Source organism: Melopsittacus undulatus, chromosome Z (genome assembly GCF_012275295.1).
Source record: "Melopsittacus undulatus isolate bMelUnd1 chromosome Z, bMelUnd1.mat.Z, whole genome shotgun sequence".
NCBI classification, from domain to species: domain Eukaryota; kingdom Metazoa; phylum Chordata; class Aves; order Psittaciformes; family Psittaculidae; genus Melopsittacus; species Melopsittacus undulatus.
Genome location: NC_047557.1, coordinates 77,719,256 through 77,743,515, shown reverse-complemented (window position 1 = coordinate 77,743,515; position 24,260 = coordinate 77,719,256). Strand labels below are relative to the sequence as shown.

Genomic DNA, 24,260 nt, shown 5'->3' with positions numbered 1-24,260 from the left:
TTCATGCCTGAAAACTCCAGTAAAGAATAAAAGATGGGTTTAAAACATAAAGTCTGAAGTTCCTGACCTCCTCACTGCTGGAAGGAAAAGGTTTTATTTACTATTGCTTGAGTTGTAGCTCCAGACCTCCATGTTTTAATTTAAAATATTATCCAGGAAGAGAGTATATATTTGAAGGGGTTTTACATCTTTTCAATAAAGGGTTAGGAATAACAAAAATAACATTTCTCATTTTGATGTGGTAGATTGATATTGATGTAATTTGAATGTAGATGCTGCAGTATTTTCTGCAGTCCTATTGACTACAGTTATTCCCCAGATATTACAATCTGTTACTGATAGGTTTGGCAACAAATCTAATTTATTTTTCCCGGTACAAAAGAGATGACATTCAGTGGTGGAGCAGTTTCTTGTGTCAGAAAAGAGTTAAAGGAAGAATTACAGGCAATTTGGCATCATCACCAGTATGAAACTAAGGCTATGCTTCATGAATGGTATTGCACAACAATGACAGCAACACAAGGCAAGCTGGCCAGTGGAGGGTGAAGCTTAATTTTTTATTTCCTAGCTTCTCATAAGATTTCAAACAAAGTTTCTGAATATATATTTTCCAGATTTCTGATTGAAGTGGGAATGCAACTGGGGACATGCCTCTGAAAGATTAGAAATGCACTTGACAATGGAAATTAATTTACCTTTGTGCACAGCCTGCTTCAGCATACAGCCTACTGAAGAGTATAGCTCTTGATATTGAAAGTTATGTCAGGTCCTTGAGTACAAGAATAGTATATACAAAAATATGCATTCTTTTCTTTAAGCAACCTGCTCTAGTGGAAGGTGCCTCTGCCCATGCCAGAAGGTTAGAATTAGATGAGCTTTAAGGCCCCTTCCAAAACCATTCTGTGATTTTTTTCAGTTGCATGAAATCATGGTAGAAATACTTCTGAAATTATAATACCCCCAAAAAAGTTCCAGCAGATGCACATAAGAGTTTTATACTACCTCTGCAAGTCTTGCTGGCCTTTAACTTTTTTATGGACAAGTAATGTTGATAAGAGACCAGTCAAAAATCAAAGAATGGCCAATAAAAGAAAAAAAACCCTTAACAACAAAATTCTTAAAGTTCAAAGATTTTAGAGTGCATGAATGGAAACAAAACTACAGAGAAAGCTTGGAATTTAACCAAGTGAAAATCTTCACACAGATTGAGAAATATTTCTGTTATAATTGCACTTTTCGTGGAATCATGGAATAGCTTGGGTTGGAAGGGAACTTGAAGCTCATCTAGCTCCAACCCCCTGCCACAGGCAGGGACACTTTCCATTTGACCAGATTGCTTCAAGCCCTGTCCAACGTGGCCTTGAATGCTGCTAGGGATGGGGCAGCCACAACTTTTAGCTGGATCTTTATGAAATCCTAACTTTGGAGTTATTTAGTGGTGCGTCTCTAATAGCAGTCATGACTTGAACATTTTTCTAGGAATTCTATTTTATCTGTGTTTTCATATTACCTGCCATCATACTGGACCAATAGTGCAATAAATCCCCACAAACCTTGTGGGCCTCATATTTTATTCAATTGACTTTCAACACCCTGGTTTACTTCTTGATAGTATTACATGAATTGGTGTCTTGAAACTTGCAACATTACTTAAAACAACAGTAATTCTATGGCTTTGAACTTCACTTGGATTTCAACCTGTATATAGCAGACTAATAGAAAGTCTTTCCTGGCAATTACACAAAAGGATTAATATTCTGGCCAAGAATGTTAATTTTCACAGAATACTCATATCTCTCTTCTCTAAATATGCACTGGCAATAAAGTAGTTTTATTTTAAAGCAAATTATCCATGCATACTGCAGTACTCTGACACTGTTTTACCTCTGCCAGAAAATCTCAGCTATAATGAATTACCCCTTTAAAGCATTCATATTGGAGATGTGTCTATGTAACACAAACCTGGATCAGATTGCCGTAATAATTCCTTTCAGGGAGATATTAAGGAAGTATGGTAGTCCTGCGGAGAAGGACTTGGGGGTGTTAGTCAATGAGAAAATGAACATGAGCCAGCAGTGTGCACTCACAGCCCAGAAAGACGACCTCACTTGGAGTACTGTGTGCAGTTCTGGTGTCCTCAACATAAAAAGGACATGGTACTGTTAGAACAAGTCCAGAGGAGGGCCACGAGGACGATCAGGGGACTGGAGCACCTCCCATATGAAGACAGGCTGAGAAAGTTGGGGCTGTTCAGCCTGGAGAAGAGAAGGCTGTGTGGAGACCTCATAGCAGTCTTCCAGTATCTGAAGGGGGACTACAGGGATGCCGGGGAGGGACTATTCATTAGGGACTGCAGTGATAGGACAAGGGGTAATGGGTTGAAACTTAAACAGCAGAGGTTTAGACTTGATATAAGGAAGAAATTCTTTACTGTGAGGGTGGTGAGGTACTGGAATGGGTTGCCCAGGGGGGTTGTGAATGCTCCATCCCTGGCAGTTTTCAAGACCAGGTTGGATGAAGCCTTGGGTGACATGGTTTAGTGTGAGGTGTCCCTGGCCATGGCAGGGGGGTTGGAACTAGATGATCTTAAGGTCCTTTCCAATCCTAACTATTCTATGATTCTATGATTCTATATATAAATATGTGTGTGTGTGTGTGTGTGTGTGCATACACATGTATGTACACAAATATCGTCACACATTTGTGCTTTATATCAGTGAATAAGGCTTCATTACAAGGCTGCAGTAGTTGCAGGGGGAGAGGAAAGGGAAGCGATGTGCTTTGGTACTATTGCCAGTCCTACAGAGTTGTGGCAGCCTCACTGCAATGAAGTAATTTTGTCTATGGTGTAGACCATTAATAGAGTAAATCTATACACCTAACTTCACAGAAAAAAAACCAAAACATAAATCATAACTAATTTGAGCCAATATATACAGAATAGTTATATAACAACATATACCGAATAATCAAATGTATTACAAGGAGAATAAGTGACAATTTTTTCTCAGTTTAAAAAAAACCTTAAGTCTTAGATGTACATTTTAAGAATATTAGACTGCTGCTTAAGAAAACTCCCAACTTTTGAAATAAATTCTAAAATAAATCTGCTTTGTGAAAATTTGCAATTAATTACTTTTTATTTTATTCAGTTTTTTTTTTTTAATATTGGAAAATAATACATGGTATCACAGATATTTCTGTTATAAATATGGAGGAGGAATTTGCATACCATAGATTTGGAGATATATTTTTTAAATTTATCTTAATTTCACTGTTTTCAGGCATCATTTTCCAATCCATGATATAGTAACCTGCATTCTGTAAATAATTCTGCAGTTTGCAGTGTAGCATTGAATGCAGTGTAATGCAGGACTGAGTCCAGTGGAAGCACTTACATGTGTAAAATTTTGCAAAGGTCTATTTAATTTTATAACTAAATAATTAACATTCAGTTGTCTGTATTTGATTTTTTCAATGAAAACATATTTTTTATTCTTTTTTAATGCTTTACCAATATGTATGCTGCATGAGAAAAGCTAACCCCCAAGGCTCACCCCTCATAATAAAAAAATGCCAGTCTTAGGGTTGTATAATTTTAAATCTCTGTGGTTTGTTGATTTTTCTGTTTTGTTTTTATTTGTTTTTTTATTAGAGTTAACAAATACAGAAAATTGAAATACTCAGTGTTTTTCAAAGGCTGCCGTTTACTCAGTAACACATTACATTCAGAAGCAAGCAATTTTCTTTCCCAGTGTATTAGCTATGAAATTAAATCTATGCAATTATACCTCTATTGTTTCAAAACAATGCATCCCTTGACTTAATATGCATTCTATGCTCATCTGAGAAATAATCAGACTGCTTAAGTTAACATTTCCACTGTGTCACAGTGCGTTTCTGGATGCTGCTCAGCTGGTGAAGCTGAAATCTCTAGTGTTTTGTGAGCAGTGGAGACAAAGCCCAGCTCTGCAAGAGGACCGAAGGTGAAGTGGCCAGCTCTTACCTGCAAGCTATTGAAGATGATGAAGAAGACTAACATCCAGAGATGCCGGTAAGCCATGTGCAGTCCTCCCCACAGCCAAGTGACAGAAATCAGGGCAAAGAGGTACAGAACCAAGGGGATCTCTGAAAAACACAAACACAGCATTTCACCCTGGGAAAAATGCTCTTTGAAGCATTACTGAAACAGGACCTGGTTTTGCCATCTCTATCCAACCTTGCAGTTTGCTCTCCAGCTATCAGCCCTTCTCCTGCCCCAGATTCTTCAATATGAAGGTGGTGAGACTATGAGGTTGTCCAGGGAAGTTGTGGCTGCCCCATCCCTGGCAGTGCTCATGGCCAGGTTGGATGGGGCTTGGAGCAACCTACTCTAGTGGAACGTGTGCCTGTCTGGTGGCAGCGGGTTGGAACTGCGTGAGTTTTAAGGTCCCTTGCAACCTAAACTAGCCTGTGATTCTGTGGTATAAATCCACACCAGTTTGGCCATTTCTAAACAGCGCTGTTTCTGTGCATGCAGGATTGCTAGCTTTCTCTGAGTGAATGGGAGCCCTGGGCACCTAGGAAACTCTAGCAGGACTTGAGGTATAGGGACTTGAGGTACTGATAGTGTGGCTATTGGTACCTTAGCACAGCAGCAGAACTAAAGGAGATCAGAACGATCTGTACATGATCAATACATACAAAACAGGCCCTCTGGGAGGCCAGACTGGATAACCTTAGTTGACAAGGTCTATTAAGCACCTGAATCACTTCTCCCATGGCAAGGAGAGGTCTGGCCAAAATTTACTACAGGCCTGAGACTTCCTGACTTCCCACGTATCCCTGATCCCAAACATTAGTCTTAATAATACATGTGCATTTTTCAGAGCAGCATGAGGGGAAGAAGATTAAGACTATGTACTTCTGTTATTTATCTGGGATGAACTTGATTTTGTTAGATGAACAGAACAGAAATGCAATGTGTCTGTCATATCACACTCCAGAGCCACTATTATCCCTTGCACACAAAGCAGCTGTCTCGAAATGTCATGTGCAAAATGGAAAAACTCCTTGTGGCACCAGTGGATGTTGAAACAACCTTTACTTTAACAGCTACTAATATACATGAGCAACATCACAATGCTTTTACAATAACTGAAAATGCAAAGCCCACTAAATCACCAGGTAGCACAGTAAGAATTAAAGCATAAAGTATTTCTCTTTATCCTACGTTCCATGCATTAATTAATGCTTATTAGATGTGTAATTACAATGTTGATGAAAAAGAAAAGAACAGCAAAGAACTGGCAACCTCAAAGTTTCTAAGGTTGTAATAATGAAATAAATAAAAATTTAAAAAAAGACCCCAAGCCATACAGCAAAAAATGCTGCTTTTTTAAAGGTAATTCTAAAGGTAAATTTAGTAATTATCTCTAGAGCAACTCATTAATTTATTTGTGAACAGATATTAATGGAATGCTACCAGCTTTTGTTTAAATCTCAAAATCATGCAAAAATATTTATCTGCCTATGGAATTCAGCTGATATAATGGAGCAGCAACTAATGATCACCTATTAAATTCTAAATGCTGTACACAGACCAAAGTGAGCAATGAAGTATTGTCTCCTGTAGTTCAAATAATGATTTGGCTTGTATTACTTTGCAATTCAGTTCAGCTCAGGTAGGAGCAGGTGAGAGAAGAAAGCAAATTGTGGGAGGACAAACTGCAGGCAGCAGAATATGCCAGAAGCTAACACACCGTGATTTCTGCTTTTAGTGCATAAACATTACCTGAGAAAAAATACCATGATATAAATCATAAGCTAGCACCTCAAGAATGTTGCAGCCACAGATCGCTGTTTACATGAACCTGAAGGAAATGGACGAGTATGGTATACCGATCATATACTTTTGATCTAAAATGATCTGACTTTATTACCTTCAAGTGTGTGTGAGAGGGAAATTTGATAAATTCACTGCCATATCAGCAGAATAAAGCTACCACAGGTAAAACCAGAATCAAGCTTACTGAATCTAACAAGACCTCTGTGGAGTGTATCTTAGGTAACGCTCATAGAAACTTATGTAATGAATGTCATTTGTACAAACATGTCAGATTATAGATGCATGCTACCAAGAAAAAATCTGAAGATACCTGCTTTTTGCTGTATGCTGAACACTGGTACAGTTTACAGTTCTGATTTTATCTTTCTCAGTAACAATTGCTTTATTGTCAGTATGTAAAGAGTTAATGCAGAATTGAAACTTTGGCAGTATTTAAAGTCTCAGCTCTTTGAATTCTCTTCATCTATTTTGTTCAAACAGTTTGTTATATTTTGATCAAACAAAAGCTCAGTGACTAGAACAAACATCAGAATATCAGCAACAATTTATTTTAAGTTTGTAAAAACAACACTGCATAAAGTAAAAGGGTGCCAATAAATAGCCTTGAAATAAACCAGAATAGACAGTCTAGTTATCTGTGGTTTCCTTCATATGGAAAGAAAACCAACAACCACCTCCCAAACTCCAACTCTAAAAAAAGGTTTTTCTGCGTAGATGAACCTTTACTGACATGACTTTTAGTTTAAATCCAGTGTAAGCAACTGTCTTCAGACTACTTGAGTAAACCTTAGCAGATCAAAGGCTTCCACGGAACAGTCCACTCAGTATCAGTGTGATGTAGTTGTGACATAGTCAAGCAACTCTGTTTGGTATTATACATTCAAACCATGCCAGTCAACAATTTTTTTTACACCATTACCACGCCTTTTATTAGCACTAGGAATAATGAAAGATTTTATTCAAGCAACAATCAGTCCATTCACTGCTTAAATATATATATGTATGTATGTATCCACATATCGCCATCCTAACAGTTCATGTTCTCTCCCTGAAATATCTTCCCTTTTCCCCACATACAAGCTTAAGAAACACTTGCAGAGTTTATAACTCAGTACAGGTAAATACAGCTTATGCAACTGTAGTTACAGTGTTTAGGTTTGAAAACTCACCATAGTCAAGCTTGGCATTTGACTAGGTGAAATTACATGCATTTAACTTAACAAACAACTATGTGCCCACTGTTTCTCATTTCTCCTACACTGCTGAGAAAACATTACTTTCCTTACCAATTCATCTATAAAATTTATTTTTTATGCCATGCTTACTGTTCTGAGGGCTGCAGTACACTGCAATTTGCTTTTATGGGTGGCAAACCTGTAGTTTTACTACAGCAGGGGAGTTCTTAGAGTAAACACAAGTTTTTTTTTCCAGTGATTTATATAGAAAAAATGCTGGTGAGAACTTAAAAAAGAGACTGCAATATTTTAGTTTGGATTAGATTACAAAATTAATGAAATGAAAAAGTATTAAAATGATAGAAAAATTCAATTACCTCAATGGGAACCTAAAAAGAGCTGTGAGGGGTATGAAACAATATCTATCTGGCCTTGTCACCAAGAAGGGCCAGAAAAGCTGTCCAGATGTGGTACTTCTCCCAGCAAATCTTCCATTTACAGCTCAGGAGGGTTCTGAACCAGTTTCTTTCTCTTTAGCAATCTCCAGAGGACTTCTCTTTCATAAAATCATGTTGAACCAATTTTGGTGAACTAGGATAATTCAGAGTATCCAGTGGCAAGGAACTCCACAGGAACAGCTGAAGATTCAAGTAATAAAATGCCAGACTGTTCAACTGAAAGAGCTGTCAGCCTCATGTTTGTTATCTGGTTTCCTTATAACAGAAGCAAGAACAAGAAATAAAAGCAAACAAAAACCCCAGAACATTGTCAAACAGCTATGTTTTCATCTACAGTGGTTTTAAATCTGTAACAAAATAAACCCACACGATTTTATATTTCTGCAATAAACTTCACAAAGAAAACAAAGGGTATAAGTGACAGTTTTAAGTTTCATCTGCTGCACTGTAAGACATCTGTCCTGACCTATGCAGCGAAATGATCTGATGATGAAGCTTATGTGTCTATACCTACTGCAACCTAAGCAGGTTGCAGCAGCTTACTGAGGTCCACAAAGAAGTTCACCACCGTAAGACTGTCGTTCAGACACCATCTGCATGACTTCAGAAATGAAGTCACATCTAAGAGGGACAAGGAGCTGTTGGAGTGAGTCCAGAGATGCTGTGAGGGCTGGAGCAGCTCTGCTCTGGAGACAGGCTGAGAGAGCTGGGTTTGTTCAGCCTGGGGAAGAGAAGGTTCTGGGGGACCTTAGAGCAGATCCTAAAGGGAGAAAACTCAAGAGAGGCTTTGGACAAGGGCCCGTAGGGACAGGACAAGGGGGAATGGCTTTAACCTGACATAGGAGAGATTGAGATGAGCTCTTAGGCAGAAGTTCTTCCCTGTGAGGGTGGTGAGGGCCTGGCAGAGGTTGCCCAGAGAAGCTGTGGCTGCCCCATCCCCGGCAGTGTTCAAGGCCAGGTTGGATGGGACTCGAAGCAACCTGGTTTAGTGGAAAGTGTCCCTGCCTGTGGCAGGGGGTTGGAACTGAATGAGATTTAAGGTTCCTTTCAGCACAAATTTGTGTTTTCAGCACAAACTTTCTGGTTCTACAATACCAGGATTAGTGCCTTCAGAACACCATGCTCAGTCAAGCAGGTAGGCTTTGGTGATGGCTACCAAGTCATACCCAGAAAAAAAATGCAATTTTTCTTTCAGTTTGAATCAGCTTATATAGCTTAGAAGATAATGCATTATCTTCTACCTAGAATAGACATATAATTCAAAAGAAATTAAACTTCATATTCTGGAATTGACATTTTTCTGTTTCTTCTGTCTGTAGAGTTACAACTACTCCTTAACTTTATGTACTAAGTCTGTCTTGTTACGAAACTGTTAGGTAGATTAGCTGAAGGCTTTCTTCCTTCCTTCCATACCTGATTTTATAGAGAAAATTTTCCAGCAGAGTGAATCTGTGAAGTAAAAAATGTAAATCAAATAAAAACTAATAAAACTGCAATTAGTAAATAATACTAAAACTCTAAAAAGCAATGTTGAGTAAGTCTTTGCAGAAAACATCTAGATAATTAACAGAATGCACTACACTTTCATGACATATCCAAATGTTTATATTCTCAGGACTGTCTGGGCCCATATTATGACTTTTACTATTACCTAAGTGTTTAATTTTTTTTCTAAAAATAGGGAAGTCAATAAAAGAAGCAATTAAATAATACAGCTTTAATGATCCTTTGAGTTTACCTCTAAATATTTATTACGTGTCTTCCCCTAAGGTTGTTAAACTGATAATGCAACTTTAATTGTTTTTAATTATTCTTGGCTAGGCATAAAGACCTACTGCAAAACCTGAAAGACCTCTGCAAACATTTTTCCTAAGTGATTGGGAAGAAGGTTTTGCTTCACAGAATTTCACAGATTTGTGGGACACCTAAATTAGTAAAACATTTACAGACTATTGCTTCAGAACTCATGGGTTTAAACTTAGCAACAGAACTACAAAATGCCAAAAAAAGATTTTTTTTTAATAAGCTTGAAAAACAGTGCTCCAAATCCTGATGGCTATGTATTCAGTTGCTTTTCACAACTGTTGTAGAAAAAAGAGTTTGATAACAGGATTTTGTGGCCAAAAGAAAAAGGCTAACAGATTTCCCCACAGAGTTCAAAGAAGAAAATACCACCACCACCACTGACATGCAATCAATTTGTGACTCATGACAAAACTTCTGATTCCAGACTGGAATGTTAAGGATGTGCACAGTTTAACAGTAGGTGAAACTGAAGGTCAGACAGCATGTCCATGAAGGTAGGTGCATGTCCATGAAATCCCATTGGACAAAATCATTCCTTATAATTTATAAAAATAGCAAGCAACAAACCTGTTGAAATATTATTTCTGGTTCATTTATATTTTTTTTTTATTTGCTGCTCCTTGTGGCAAGGAAGAGCTTGAAATAAAAAAAAAAAAACTCCTAAAAGAGAAGCATACCTCCCAATAAGCATAAATACTACACCACTACTACAAAATCTTTTTTTGGCAAACTTTCTCATACAACTTTATGGTATAATCAAATGAAAGACCAGGCATCTTATTATAGCTTATGCTATTATGGTTATTCAGGGAACATGGCAAATCCCAGAACAACACAAAACAAAAAAAGACAGAAAAATTTGAACCTACTTATTCCATATAATAAAATTATTTACAAGTATTATGCAAAATATTAAATGAGTGCTAACTTCACAATTGTACAGGCATAACTCATGCAAATCAACTTGCTTATGCAGATTTCTTTAATGGAAGAAAGCTAATTGTTGCATGTGAAGTGAAGAGCAAACAATCTGAACTACATGAGGGAGACAATGCACTTAAGTTACTATCTTATTCAGAGCTTTCTTCTTTATTTTTGCTTGTAATTATATTTTTGCATTCTTTCTTACCTGCATTTGTAAAAACCTAGGAGGCAAATATTTTATTTTCTCCTAATTGTAAAGAAGAAAAGCCCCTGGAGCACTATCAGACTAAATTATTGTATCCAGTGTGTGACTGTGATGAATACTGTGAATACTGTACATAACTTTAAGTTCAGAGGTAGCCAGCATCTGGTTCTTGATTTCTAGAGGCATATTGTCATCTCAAGATGAAAGAACTCCTGCAATTCACTGTTTCTTCAATTCTCTTAGATACATTATATGTATCTTATAATTTGAGATAAAGATTTTAACATATAGCTCACAGGATAAGGAAGACAAGCAACCATAGGTTTAGATATACATTCTCACTTAGAATCAAAAGCCCTGTCCTCAGCATTGTTTCCTGAGCACAGAAGCATGGTTGGAATGTCTTGTATTTTGTAAGGCTTATTTGTTTCTTGAGAAGGTCAGATGGTGGTAGGTATAGGTGGACCATCCAACATGTTGTCTCATGCTCAGGAATTGCATACTGCTAAGACAGTAAATATATTAAAGAAATTTATGTGAAGGAACACACAAGAAGGTAGTTAAAATTTTACAGCTAAATATCTAAGGCATTCTTCATGAAGTTCTATTTTGGCAACATAAGGTTTTAATCTTTAGAGTTAATTCTGGCACATATATGATTATGAGATCAGAATCAGGTAAATTCTACTGCATATTTAAGTGCAGAGCACAAAACTTATGTTTGTTTTTAAAACTTATGTTTATGTTGATGAACTTACATGTTTTTCAACAAGTGGAAGTCATCTATTCACAAAGGTATTATCAGAAAAAATGCAGCTGATTTTTCAATTCGAAATTTTTCATTATATTTTCAAACCTTTTTGTGAAACTATCAAAGATTAAGCAAACAGTTAAAAAATAAAATAATGTATATTTGATTGCTGTTTCCAGTTTCTATATTTGCATATTAGGACTCAAGAAAAAACATTCATCTCTTGTTATTTCAGCCAAACACAACCATCCTGCTTTATACCACTTGATTTCTTTCAAAAGCAATCATTCTTGTTGCAGACTTAAATATTAGTTCACGCAGAGGATGTTTAATCAATGCACTCTTCTGACTTGGCCCCTTTCAAGGCTATCTTTTGAGAAGAGAATTTGTATAAATAGCAGCAGAGTCAGTCAATGGAACATATTTGAGGAAAGGTTGGCAAACTGAATCAGTTTATCACTTCAAATTGAAGTCTCTTTTCTTTCAAACTGTGAAAATATTTTAAAGAGTTTACAAGGGGTAGAGCTGACATTCTTTGTAAATCAACTTCCACACTATTTTCCAACAATAACTTTTGAGGAGGAAATGCTGCCTGCTCTAAGAGATAATTGATTCTTGCCTCTCCCATTGCACTTTCTTCTAGCCTTATACTATTGAAGGAAATTCTCTTAACTAAGCAAGCTATACCAATCACAACCATGTAAAAAAAACAGGACTAGTATAACAGCAATTCTGGAGCACTTAAAAAGACTATGAGAGTGCAATCTCATATTTGGTGCTCCAGACAGGGCAATGAGAAATGTATGTGTTGCCCAAATTAGGATTTAGAAATTCTATTTATTTGTGTTTATTCTCCACTACAACCTTATTTTAATCATATTATTTTAAAGTGATATCCCAAACATAAGAAAAGAGTATGATAAGCTTTCTGGTAAGGCCACAGCCCACAGCCAAATGAATTAACTATTAATAAAAGGAAAAAATCGTAAAAAGGCTATCTGTCCTTTTTTAAAAGCCTGGAAACTACCAGGACAGCGTATGGGAGATGTAACCCAGGTCAGGTGTACCTAGAGTAAATGTAGAGAACTAGGAAGAATACATGCATGCCAGAAAATGAGATACAACTAATAAATTAGTAGCTGTGTATAAATATATGCAAAAAAAAACCCAAAAACAATTGCATCCTACAGTTTTCTGAGAAACTATTTAACTATGTACACAAAGATCCTTTTTGCAGTTACCAAGGGGCATTTTTTTTTCTTTTAGATATGTATGGTGAAAACTAGCATTATTACTCTACTTTTAGTAACTAAACTACTTTGAAAAGACCACTTTAGTGTGATTAATAAAAACTCTCTGCTTCTACAGACAAAACAAAATAGTAAAACACTGTAGTGCTACCTATCTTCCAGAAGATGCTTTACCACAGCAGACAGAATTTATTCCTGCATCTGTAGAAGACTAATCTGGTTGCCCTCAGTGATGGAGTGACGGTGTTCGTAGATAAGGGAAAGCACCTGATGTTATCTATCTTGACTTTTCTAAGACCTTTAATTTAGGTCCATGCAACATCATTGTCTCTAAACTGGAGAGATATGGGTTTGCTAAATGAACTACTTAATGGATTAGGAATTGTAGTCAAGGACTCAATATCCAAATGCAGATCAGTAATAAGCAGTGCCCTTCAGGGGTCCATACTGTGACAAGTACTATTCAACATATTTACTAATGACACAGTAGGATTGAGTGTGCCCTCAGAAAGTTTGTGGATGGTAACAAGCTGAGTGGTGCAGTTGATATGCTTGAGGAAAGGAATGCCATTCAGTCCCTGACTGCCTGCAGAAGTGGGCTCCTTTGAACTTCATGAAGTCCAACAAGGCCAAGTGCAAGGTCCTGCCCCTGGGACAGGGCAGTCACCAGTGTTGGTCTAGAGTGGGCAACAAAGAACTGAGGCTGCCCTGCAGAGAAGGACAGGGCAATACAAACAGATTAAGAGCTGCACATGGCCCAGCAGTGTATGCCTGCAGCTCAGATATCCAACTGGATCCTGGGCTGCATCACAAGAATCATGATCTGGACTACTGAGTCCAGGGCTGGGTCCACCAGCACAAGAAAGACATGGACCTGCTAGAGAGAGTAGAGAGGAGGCCACAAAAATGATCACAGGGCTGGAGCATTTGTCCAACAGGGAAAGTCTGAGAGAGTTGGGGTTGTTCAGCCTGGAGAAGAGAAGGCTCCAGGGACACTTTAGAGTAGCCTTTCAATATTTAAAGAGGTCCTATAAAAAGATGGAGAAAGATTTTTGACAAGGGCTTGTAGTGACAGATCAATGGGAAATGGTTTTAAACTGAAAAAAAAATATATATATATAATTTATAATGTATAAACAGAAGACTGTTTTTTTACAGTAAGGTTGCCCAGAGAAGCTGTGAGTCACTCAGATAAGTGTTCAAGGCCAGGTTGGATGGGGCTTGGAGCAACTTGGTCTACTTGGTCTAGTGGAAGGTGTCCCTTCCCACAGCAGGGGGGTTGGAACTGGATGAGCTCTTCAATGTCCTTTCCAACCCAAACCATTCTGTAATTTCACTATATGAGGTCAGCAAGAAGGTGAGCAGGTTGAACATATAACTGTTTGTCCAAATCATCACTGGCAGTGCACTGTGCTATTCAAAGTGCTGCATAGTGGAAGGAGGAGAGAAAATGGGAATAAGTTGAAATAAACCCCAAACACACTAGGTAACTTTGAGCTGGGTCAAGGAGGTATAAAGACTATTTCTGTGCTTTAAGCAACCTGGTGTAGTGAAAGGAGCCCCTTCCCTTGGCAGTAGGGTTGGAACTAGATGTGCTTCAAAGGTCTCTTTCAATCCAAACCATTCTACAATTCTGTGACTCTGGATAGTTCAAGATGAACCTTCTTTACAAGGTAAGTTTCACAGTCAACAATAGCAGAAAAAGAGGGTAAGAAAAAATTTTACCTGATTTTTTTAACTTAGCCACCTACATATTTGATTTATTTAAAAAAAAAACCCCAACAAACAAACCAACAAAACAACTGTATACTCTACTGTATACTCTACAAACGAGGATAAACTTTACTGTTTCTACTCCTATTAAATTTCTATTAAGGCTAGTAATAGCCTTCCTCAAGTAGAGATCACAAACCAACATTACCAGTTATAGTTTAAGAGATTTTTCCTATAACCTATGAAATGATCAAAAGAATGTACACTCAGAAGCCAGATACCTTTTTTTTTCTTTCAGATCTGCATATCCAACCCCTTTTCCTGTTTTATGGTAATATGCAAGCCAATGACCTTGCTGTTTTATTTTTATTGGCAGCTTTCAGTAATGTTTTGCATGAATTACTGAAGAATCCACATGAGGTCATCTGAATCACACTGCAATTTTAGCTGTCTTTTTACTGGAACTTGCCCCTGTTTCAGTGCAGTTTGGATCAGTCCATGGCAGATGGTAGGGCTGTGTTACTTGTGCTGCTGCTTTGGCCATTCTGGCCTCCACCATTCTCCTTCCCTGCATTGCTACCAGTGCCAGACGCAGTCACAGCCTTCTGTACCGCATGTGTAAATGTGTATCCCAAAGTTTGAAAGTTCCCCCACCCATTGCTCTCAGTGTAGTTTTCAACAGCCCATTGTACCGTTCAATTTTCCCAGAGGCTGGTGCATGGTAGCGGATGTGATATTGGTGAGAACCTGGGATGGGCCAGTAAAAAGATAGCTTTCCCAGAAAGGGAGTAAGTAGTACTAGTTTAAATATTCACATGCAAATCGGTGTTTGTATTAATATCTATGTATAAATAGTAATTACATGTCTATGAAAGCCACATTTCCTTTCCTGCAATACTCTCTGCACCCTGGAATTTAAATAAACAGGTATCCACAGCAAAAGGTTATCTAAAAATATTTTTTGTCTGTTTCACCTCTCTACACTTCATATGTCAGAATTGTTTACAGTGTCATTCAGCTGGAATTTTATTCTTGTTCAGAAAAGGGTAACTAAAGGAGAGTAGACAGCTTTCTGAAGCAGTGATTTGGGGGGTTTGATCATTACATACTGTACTGATCAGAGTGGTGAAGGTTTGGGCACTGAACCTCAGGCTGGAGGCTGGGAAAGGTTTTTCTTGCTGTAGGAATTCATTGTTGTGAGCGACTGAACAGGAAATAAACAAATATATGCAGATGACAGCCAGAAAAATAAGCTACTAAACATACATAACTGTTGCTTGGTAGCTCCATCTTTCTTCTAGTTTTGGATGAAACAGAGAAACCCTGGCATATTCACTACCATAACAAAACAGCAAAATAATGGGTGTCTGTGCAACTTCTGGAGGCAACACTGCCAAAAGATTTCCCTACCCCATAGGATCTTGTAAGTGGCACTGAAGCCAGAACTCACTGGGGGTGTGATACACTCTGTTACAGAAGCAAGATATCATCATGCCATGACTGCAGGCAACTTTGCTGTTATGAAAGATGTTGTTTCCCACAGCATTCTCTGAGGCTGTTGAAATAACACTACCAAAGCAAAAGCAGGTCCCACTGAGCTTGTAAGAACATGGAGGCAGTGGAGTGAACTTCTCCAAAAAGTGGGTCATATGGTAGCGTTCAAACTTTCCAAGTAGTAAAAATTCAAAATTTAAAAGGGGTAATAGGTTTCACCACTGCAAACTCCTTTGAATATGTCTTTAAAAGCACAATATATCAATAAAATATTAAAAATAATATAAATGTACTACCATCGTCTCAAATTTCAGGAGGGAAATATTCAGTCAGAAAGTCAAAGGCCTGTAGTTAGCTGCTAGTACCACGCTGTGTAATTAGAGACAACATTAAAAACTACATAAATCACCAGCTCTTTTTCCAGAAGCTTACACTATAAACAGAGCTACACAGAAATTCCTCATATAACCCCAGGCACCGTAAACCTCAGCACACAGCTATTCTTCATCTCTAAACCAGCCTCTCTCCAACTTGCTCTCACCCACACGGCACGATGTACTTGCACTTCTGTTTGCAAAAGCCTCCTCCTAGGAAAACTCCAGTTTGCCATGCATGCATGGGTAGTAAAAGTTACAACTTGCTTCTTTTAAAAAAACCCACAAAACTATTACTGACATTTTACAGAACCCTGTATTTTTTATTTTTTCCTTCTGCATTCTCTACACCATGCCTGCACTCTACCAGAGAAAGAAAACACTCTGAATCCTATGTTAAATCAAAGTTTTGCTTCTACCTTATTGTTTCATATCTTTAGTCATATAGCTAGAACCCATGCTAGTCCTTTCTGCTGTTTTGCATGCCGACTTTATTTATGGTATTGTTTCAACATTCAGTATTTTTCTTTCATTGGTTTAACTGCTCTGAGACTAAACTTAACCTTTAACATATGAGTATGGAATCTCAGTCCTTAAAGAGACTAAAACAAAATGCTATTTATAAATAAATAAATAGACTGAATAAGGAGCTACCTTTGCAATTGCTCCAGGCAGTCCCTTTTATATCAGAGAGATATGAAAGAGTAAAGTGCAACTAAGGTCTTGGGTATCAAAAGCTGTGTTTATCAGACCTTATCCAAATTCATACAGCTCTTAGTCAAGATGACATATTGTCACTAATATAGAAATTAATACTTTTAAGAACTATCCAGATTATGTTTAATTTTCTCATAAAAGAATATATTTCTCATAAATATATTTCCATAATATATTCTCATATATTATTATATTTTCTCATACAGAAATAAGATTTTATAACCCAAACATTATAAATATATTTGCACTTGTTTATAAAACTCAGATTGTTTCCCAAAACACCATGAAAACAAAAGAAATATTCTGTGCTTCCTGCAGAGAGTCCTATTATTATGCTATTGATCTAAACTGCTGTAACTTTATTTTGGGGACATTATTGTACTAGAAATTGTTCTGACAGACGAGACCGACCGATATTTCCTGTTTTACACAAGACAGATCTTTTTTTCTCAAGCATGTTTCAGTTGTGTGTGGTGCCGGGACATTTCAAAACAGAGCCATTAACTCCAAATACTCCAACACGCAGCCTGTGCATTAATGCACAGCCATCAAGTATGCTGCAAAACACCAGCACCAGGAGTTGTGCTGATCCCCTGAGGACAAGCAGAGGAGCAGAGCGTGTGGTCATATTGCTGCCATGTGTGCAAGCAGTCGTTGCTCCTGACCTTCCAGAGTCCCCCTGGGACAGGGTTGTTCAGTACCCCACCAAAACCAGGACATAATGCTCCAAGCAAGGTGGTGCTGTGTGTTATCACTCTTCTCTTGACTAGACTAGACATAACCAGTGGTAATGACTCCTTGGTTTAGGTTTAACACATTTTCATCCTCCTAAAACAGTTAAGAATCTGCATAACTTTCATCATTAAAGTACTTTCACAGACTGCAACGGTGATGTCTAATATTAAACAAGTGTGTAGGCTCCTATTGAACTGTGGTTTCTAGTGGTGTTTTCTGAACTGGTGAGAACAGTCAGTACCATCCTGAAAGTCTAACTTGTCTGTATAAGGGTAACCAACCAATCATACCTGCAGCATTTGTTCTTCCTCTGAAAATATCATCGTATGCTTTCCATTGTGGGGTCACCTGGTAGGCATGGATGAACACCACAAAAACCACTACCAAGCACATTAATGGCACCAGAGCAGCAGTGAAGAGCGCAGCGTAGGCATTTGGAATGAAGCACCTGATGGAAAAATAAATGAAAAAAATTGCTATTGATAAACATAAGATATATCTTGAATGTCCATGAGTGAAATTTCAAAACCAAACATTTTTGAAGAAGGATATGCTCTCCAAACCATAAATTCTCTAACTCTGTTATCAGAGTAACCTTGGTAGGATGCACTGGGTTCTGTTGGTTCTTATCTCTTCATCATATCTTAAGGAATATAACGTTTGCACCTTAAAAATATGCATGCTATAGTTTAGTCTAATCATTGTTGGAGAGATTTAAACTATTGCAATGGAACAAATTATATTTTAACAAACTCCACGCATGTTATATTCATTTAATGTGATCACTCCTAACTCACCAAAGTCTAAAAAGCCATTATGTAATTTTCTATACTTAGCTCCTGAAATCACAAATTAATGTTTCAGAACTACATTTTAAAAATAAATTAACAAGTCTTAAAGGCAAGATAACTATTCCTCCTCAAGTTGTCAGAAATTATGTCACTCACACACTGAACCCAAATGCTTCCTCCCTCTCATTTTTTTTTTCAATTGTCCTGTCTCTCCTTATCCTTTCCATTTATTAAAGTTAGAATTATTTATAAAAGTTATTCCTAAAAAAGAGTCAAATTACACATATTAGATGATGACTTGAAGGATATGGAGAAGATAGTTAAAAAGAGCTGTTGACAGCATGAGAGATCAGGGTTTTCTGTGAACTCCCTGGAGATCAGTATGTGCTTTACAGCCACTGACCTACTCTAGAGATGACGCACAACAGAGGAGCCCAGGGGACAGCTTGGGAGTCAGTATGTCTAGAGAGTATGTGGTCACTGCTATCCCTATTAAGAGGGTGTAACTTACCCAGCCCTTCTGTTTGTCAGGTCAGCTCTGCTAAATAAGCTTAGAGTCAATGCTGGGAAGTGCTCGAGGCCAGGCTAGATGGAGCTTGGAGCAACCTGCGCAAGTCTAGTGGAAGGCACCCCTGCCCATGGCAGAATGTTGCAACTAAATGGTCTTTAAGGTCCCTTCCAACACACACCATTACATGATTCTATGACTGTATGACAACATACATCTGAGAAGGTCCTGGGTACATGTTTCGCTGATACACCTGGTATACCTTCAGCGTTTGCTTAGGTGGACACATGTACTAAGTCCAGAAAGTCAAGATTACATTCTCTGTCAGCTCTTTCAGAACATCAGTTGGGCATAATCAATGAATCCCAACATAATTTCCAGCAGAATCTAGATAACTTCTGCAACTCTCTTAAGGAGCTACAGGCTCTGTCAGACCCCAAGCTGAGGTACTACCAGATAACATCACCGCACAAGTAAGCAAGAAACAGGGAAGGCCAGGTTGGACAGAGCTTGGAGCAACCTGGTCTAGTGGAAGGTGTCCCTGCCCATAGCAGAGGGGTGGAACTAAATGAGCTTTAAGGCCCCTCCCCATGCAAACCAGTTTACGATTCTATGATTCTCTACTGAGTAATTGGTGTTCTTTTCACAGAAGCACAAAACGGATGAAATAGGAAAAGGCTGCTGGAGATCATTTTGTCTGAACCTCCTTCTCAAACACAAACCTAGTGTCCCAGGACTGGGTCTCAATATATTTTTTACTGTCTCCAAGGATGGAGACTTCATGACCTTTCTGGGCAAATCAGTTAACTTCACAGTGAAACCACCATCTGGGTCTGTTCTCTGTGCACTCTCCCTTCAGGTGTTTATACTCATTAAGAAGATTCTCTGGAGCCTTCTCCAGGTTGAACAGTCCCACCTCTCTCAGCTTTCCTCATAGGATTGATGCTCCAGCCCTTACTCATCTTTCTAGCCCTTTACTGAACTCTGTTCAGTCTGTCCATGTCTCTCTTGTACTGGGGACCCCTAAACTGTTCACAGGACTCCAGCTATGGCCTTACCAGTGCTGAGCAGAGGGTAAGGATCACCTCCACTGACTTGCTGGCAACATGTTTGTTTCTTGAACACAACATCTGATTCATTTCACCCTTTAAATTTTTAATATTTCTTAGCTATGAAAGTTATTTTTCTTCTTGAGTGGGTCCAACTAGCATTAAGACATTAAGGCACATTACCATAACCTATCTGCTTTTAATGATCAAAATGAAGCCAAGAATCTTAGGATAAGTATAGTCTCTTATGAAATCATATTTATGTTCTAAATTCTGTATTTTTTTTTTCAATTTGGTGCAGTTTTGTATTTCAGAGATCCCGTATCTTCTTCAAAAATATCTGAACATCTCAAAAGTTTTTTGTGAACACTATATTGTTAACAAAAGCTGCATAAAAATGAAACCCCACAAAAACTAATCAATTTTACTAATACCCCAAAGTACTCACTAGCAAAAAGACACTGAAAAGTTCTGTATAAATGAAGTACACAAAGACATATTAACATTTTTTTTTCTTGAAAGCAGTGATGAGCAATTCAATGATGAACACTGCTTCCTGTAAGATATAATTCACATATAGTAGTGTGATAACACATATTGAAAGATATCTTTTATGCTGGAAATCATATGGGACATCATTATAGGGATCAACTGAAAACACTTATACTTGACACTGGGGGCACATATGTATTGTTTTGTTACAATTACACATTTGTCACATGGAATTACTGTGTGTTTCATGTTCCTAGCATTGGATGGGAATAAAAAAAAAGTGTCATAAAATATCAGCTAAGTTGGTGTTCCAGAATACAACCACTCTACAGAAAAAGGCCTAGAAAGACTGATGTGGAAACTGGAATGATCCACATAACTACAAACCTTACTTGTTTAAAGAAGAGCATTATCTCCTGTAGGATAGCCTTCAAGCAAGTTATTTTTTCCCTTTTTAAACAGGCACCCTTTGTAAAGTAAGTCTTTAATCCATGAAAGATGGAGCCATGGTGCACAATGAAGTATTTTTTGTATTTCTTTCTTGGGTAAGTAACTGTAAGGTTTTTGTTTTGAACCTGAGTAATAGCCCCCAAAAAATCATCAAACTTACAGCTAACATACACACCTTCTGCAATGGGCATGAGAAAAAAAAACACTGCTAGCTTCTTCAAAGACTCTCATTTTATTACAAAGTTTCTGTGACTTGCTATTAACCAAATTAACAACTGACAAGATGTATACTGGAACTATTTCTTAGTGCCATTACATAATTAATAATATAAAAGGAAAAAGAATGAAAAAAAAAGGCAAAAATAACCAAGCAACATTATTAAGGAAATAAGGACTATTAAAAAAAAAATCAAGACGTTATAAAATGAAAGAACTGGCATATTGTGTTCCCTACTGAGCAAGAAAGATTTAAAATAGATCAATGTATTAAAGACAACTTCATTCCATCATCACTATGTCTTGAATTCTAAGGACAAGCTCCTTGAAATGCATCTCGAAACTATGAAAAGTTAAGTTTGACCAAAAAATTGGAGGTGTTCTTGTTTATTAAATACCCAGTGTTCTCATTAAGTTTTGTCAGCAAAAATCTTTTTACTTTTAACAAGTGATAGGGCAAGAGGAAACAGTCTCAAGCTGAATCAGGGGAGATTTAGGCTGGATATTAGAAAGAGATTTTTCATTGAGAGGGTGTTTAGGTATTGGGACGGGCTGCCTAGGGAAGTGGTGAAGTCACCATCCCTGGAAGTGTTCACAAACAGTGTAGAACGGGCCCTTAATGACATAGTTTAATGCTGGCCTTGACAGTGCTGGGGTAAATGCTGGACTTGATGATCTTAAAGGTCTTTTCCAACCTAGCTGATTCTGTGACCTACTTTTCATGTGAATATCTCTCCAGAGCTAGACCTAGATTATTATTATTATTATTATTAATATTATTATTATTACTAGTATTAGTATTACTACTATTGTTCTTGCATTTTAAAATTTATTATTTATTTTCATTTTCATTATGATCATTTAATCCTGCGAACAAGGCTCTACAACTCTTGAGCTTTTCCCACGTTTTAGGCACAGCTGTTTGGTGGGCAGCCCAGCACAGAGAACAGGAATTGTGGCACCATGTGAATTTCCTCATATTGCACGTTACATCAGGAAAGTAAAAGGCAAAGGTCAGACACCTGAATTGGCACTTACATTTGTACTTCATCATCTCCACATAGAGAAAAAAATGCATGTACCTAAAATAACCTAACAAAAAGCAAAGCTTGAATTGCTTATTCATGCTTCCTCAGCAAATTCTTCACAAAGTAGACAGACAATATTTAAAATTAAAATACACAAATTGGGTTATAATCTACATACAATTCTACATATTCACATATTCTGGCCTTCCATAAAAAGCAGCTTGCTCTCTTCCAGATTTTAGCTTTGTTACATTATCCTTGAGTTGGTATTTCATATTTCTCCTTAAAATGCACAACAATTTTCTGCTAAATGCAGTGCAGGCGAGACAATGGAAACAGATAATTACTTGATAAAATGTTGCTAATCTGACAAATTATCTGCAAAAAAGTGCCTATGACATGTATCTAACCAACAGACCAAAACATAAAATGTCTTTCTTTAATGAATTTATCCTAGATAATGATATTTATTATCTGCATCTGATGTTTTGGGTAGCATAACAGTTTTACAATCAACCTGCTTTTGAGAACATTATAGGTATTTAATAGGTGGAAACTCTGGGCTTTTAATTTTGACACAGTTGTTAAGCATAACCCTGAGAACATATGGGCTCTTGTACTACATCTCAGACTCACCAATAAACTCAGTTCTCTGATATACATTCATTTGCACATTCAGCTGACAAACTGCTCTTTTGTGGACCTACATCTAGTGCAATAATTCTTACAGGAGTTTATGCTTCTCCCTCTGGTCTCTTCTTTGAACTTTCTGCCTGTTTTGCAATACTGCTGCTCTTCATACCAAATCCCTTCGTACAAACACAAAGCACTAAGTGTCCAGGTATTGCTGTAGCATTTTATTTCGCTTAGCACTAATCTAGAGGCCCTGATCGATATACACTTCACACACAGTTCAGCACTGCCAATGTTTTATGCATATGGCCATCTACCACAATTTAACAGTAGTCATGTTCCATAAATACATTAGGCAACAAGACTGATGTTTGTTCTGTACTTTATTTTCCATTCCCCTGAGAGGGAAAGAAACATAGGGACCATTTTGTGTTATGCTTTTTTTTTTTTTTTTTTGCATTTATATTTCTACTGTGCTCTTGGGACAACACCCTGCAGTCCTGCATCCAGGGCTGAGGCAACAACACAAGAAGGTCACAGAGCTGTTGGAGTGAGTTCAGAGGAGGCCACAGAGATCCTGTAAGAGCTGGAGCAGCTCTGCTCTGGAGACAGGCTGAGAGAGCTGGGTTTGTTCAGCCTGGGGAAGAGAAGGCTCCTTAAGGGGAGACCTCAGAGCAGCTTCCAGTGCCTAAAGAGGCTACAAGAAAGCTGGAGAGGGGCTTTGGACAAGGGCCTGTGGGGACAGGACAAGGGGAATGGCTTTAACCTGACAGAGGGGAGACTGAGATGAGCTCTTAGGCAGAAGTTCTTCCCTGTGAGGGTGGTGAGGCCCTGTCATAGGGTGCCCAGATAACCTGTGGATGCCCCATCCCTGGCAGTGTTCAAGGCCAGCTTGGATGGGGCTTGGAGCATCCTGCTCTAGAGGAAGGTGTCCCTGCCCATGGCAGGGGGTTGGAACTGGATGAGCTTTAAGATCCCTTCCAACCACAACCATTCCGTGATTCTATAATTGATACCATCTGGAAAAGGTATGCTAAGCTTAAAATAGGTAACATTTCAGATGACAGGCACTCGTTCCTGAAGAAATTCAATTCACATTGACAGCGGAGGAATTTCTGTTTCTTGAGTAGATAAAATTCTAAAGATATCCACAAGATTGTACAGAAATTTACACTGCCAAAGGCACATGCTTTTAGACCCACAGTCTTCATTCCATTTCATGCAGTTTTCTAGATACACTAGTAATAGAGCATGCAACACCCTGAAAACACAGATTTAACACTTTTAAAAGACAGTGGAAGACTAAATTAAAGGCAGGGGCCCAACCAGATATGTTTAATGTCTGCCTTACGCAACGGAAGGTGGTGTAGCATTTATTTGGATGGTTTTGGGGGCTTTACTGCACAGATAAGAAATTTACAACCTAGCTAAAAGGCAGCTACATGTGTAACAGGTGCTTTCTTGATACTTTGATAACACTGCAGCAAGTGTTGGCCTGTGATGGTATCAAAGATACAGCTACAGGATGGTTCATCATTTAACATTTAAAAACGTTTTTGAAGTACCATCAGAAATGACTCATTGCCCATTTGAACCTTTTACTGCAGGAATTTGTACTGCAGCTTACAACTAAACAGCTTTTTTCTGCATGAAAAAGCCTTTCC

The 24,260-nt window shown here is 37.9% G+C and overlaps 1 protein-coding gene across 1 annotated transcript in view; it reads right to left on the bottom strand.

The window, feature by feature from the left end:
- Positions 1-24,260, bottom strand: part of ADGRV1 (adhesion G protein-coupled receptor V1) — a 264,845-nt gene that overhangs the window by 36,223 nt on the left and 204,362 nt on the right. The window contains exons 85-86 of the mRNA XM_031046194.2: positions 17,720-17,877; positions 4,007-4,128 (exon numbers count right to left, since the gene is read on the bottom strand). Coding sequence (XP_030902054.2) covers positions 4,007-4,128; positions 17,720-17,877 — 280 coding nt within the window. The remainder of the gene's footprint in view (positions 1-4,006; positions 4,129-17,719; positions 17,878-24,260) is intronic.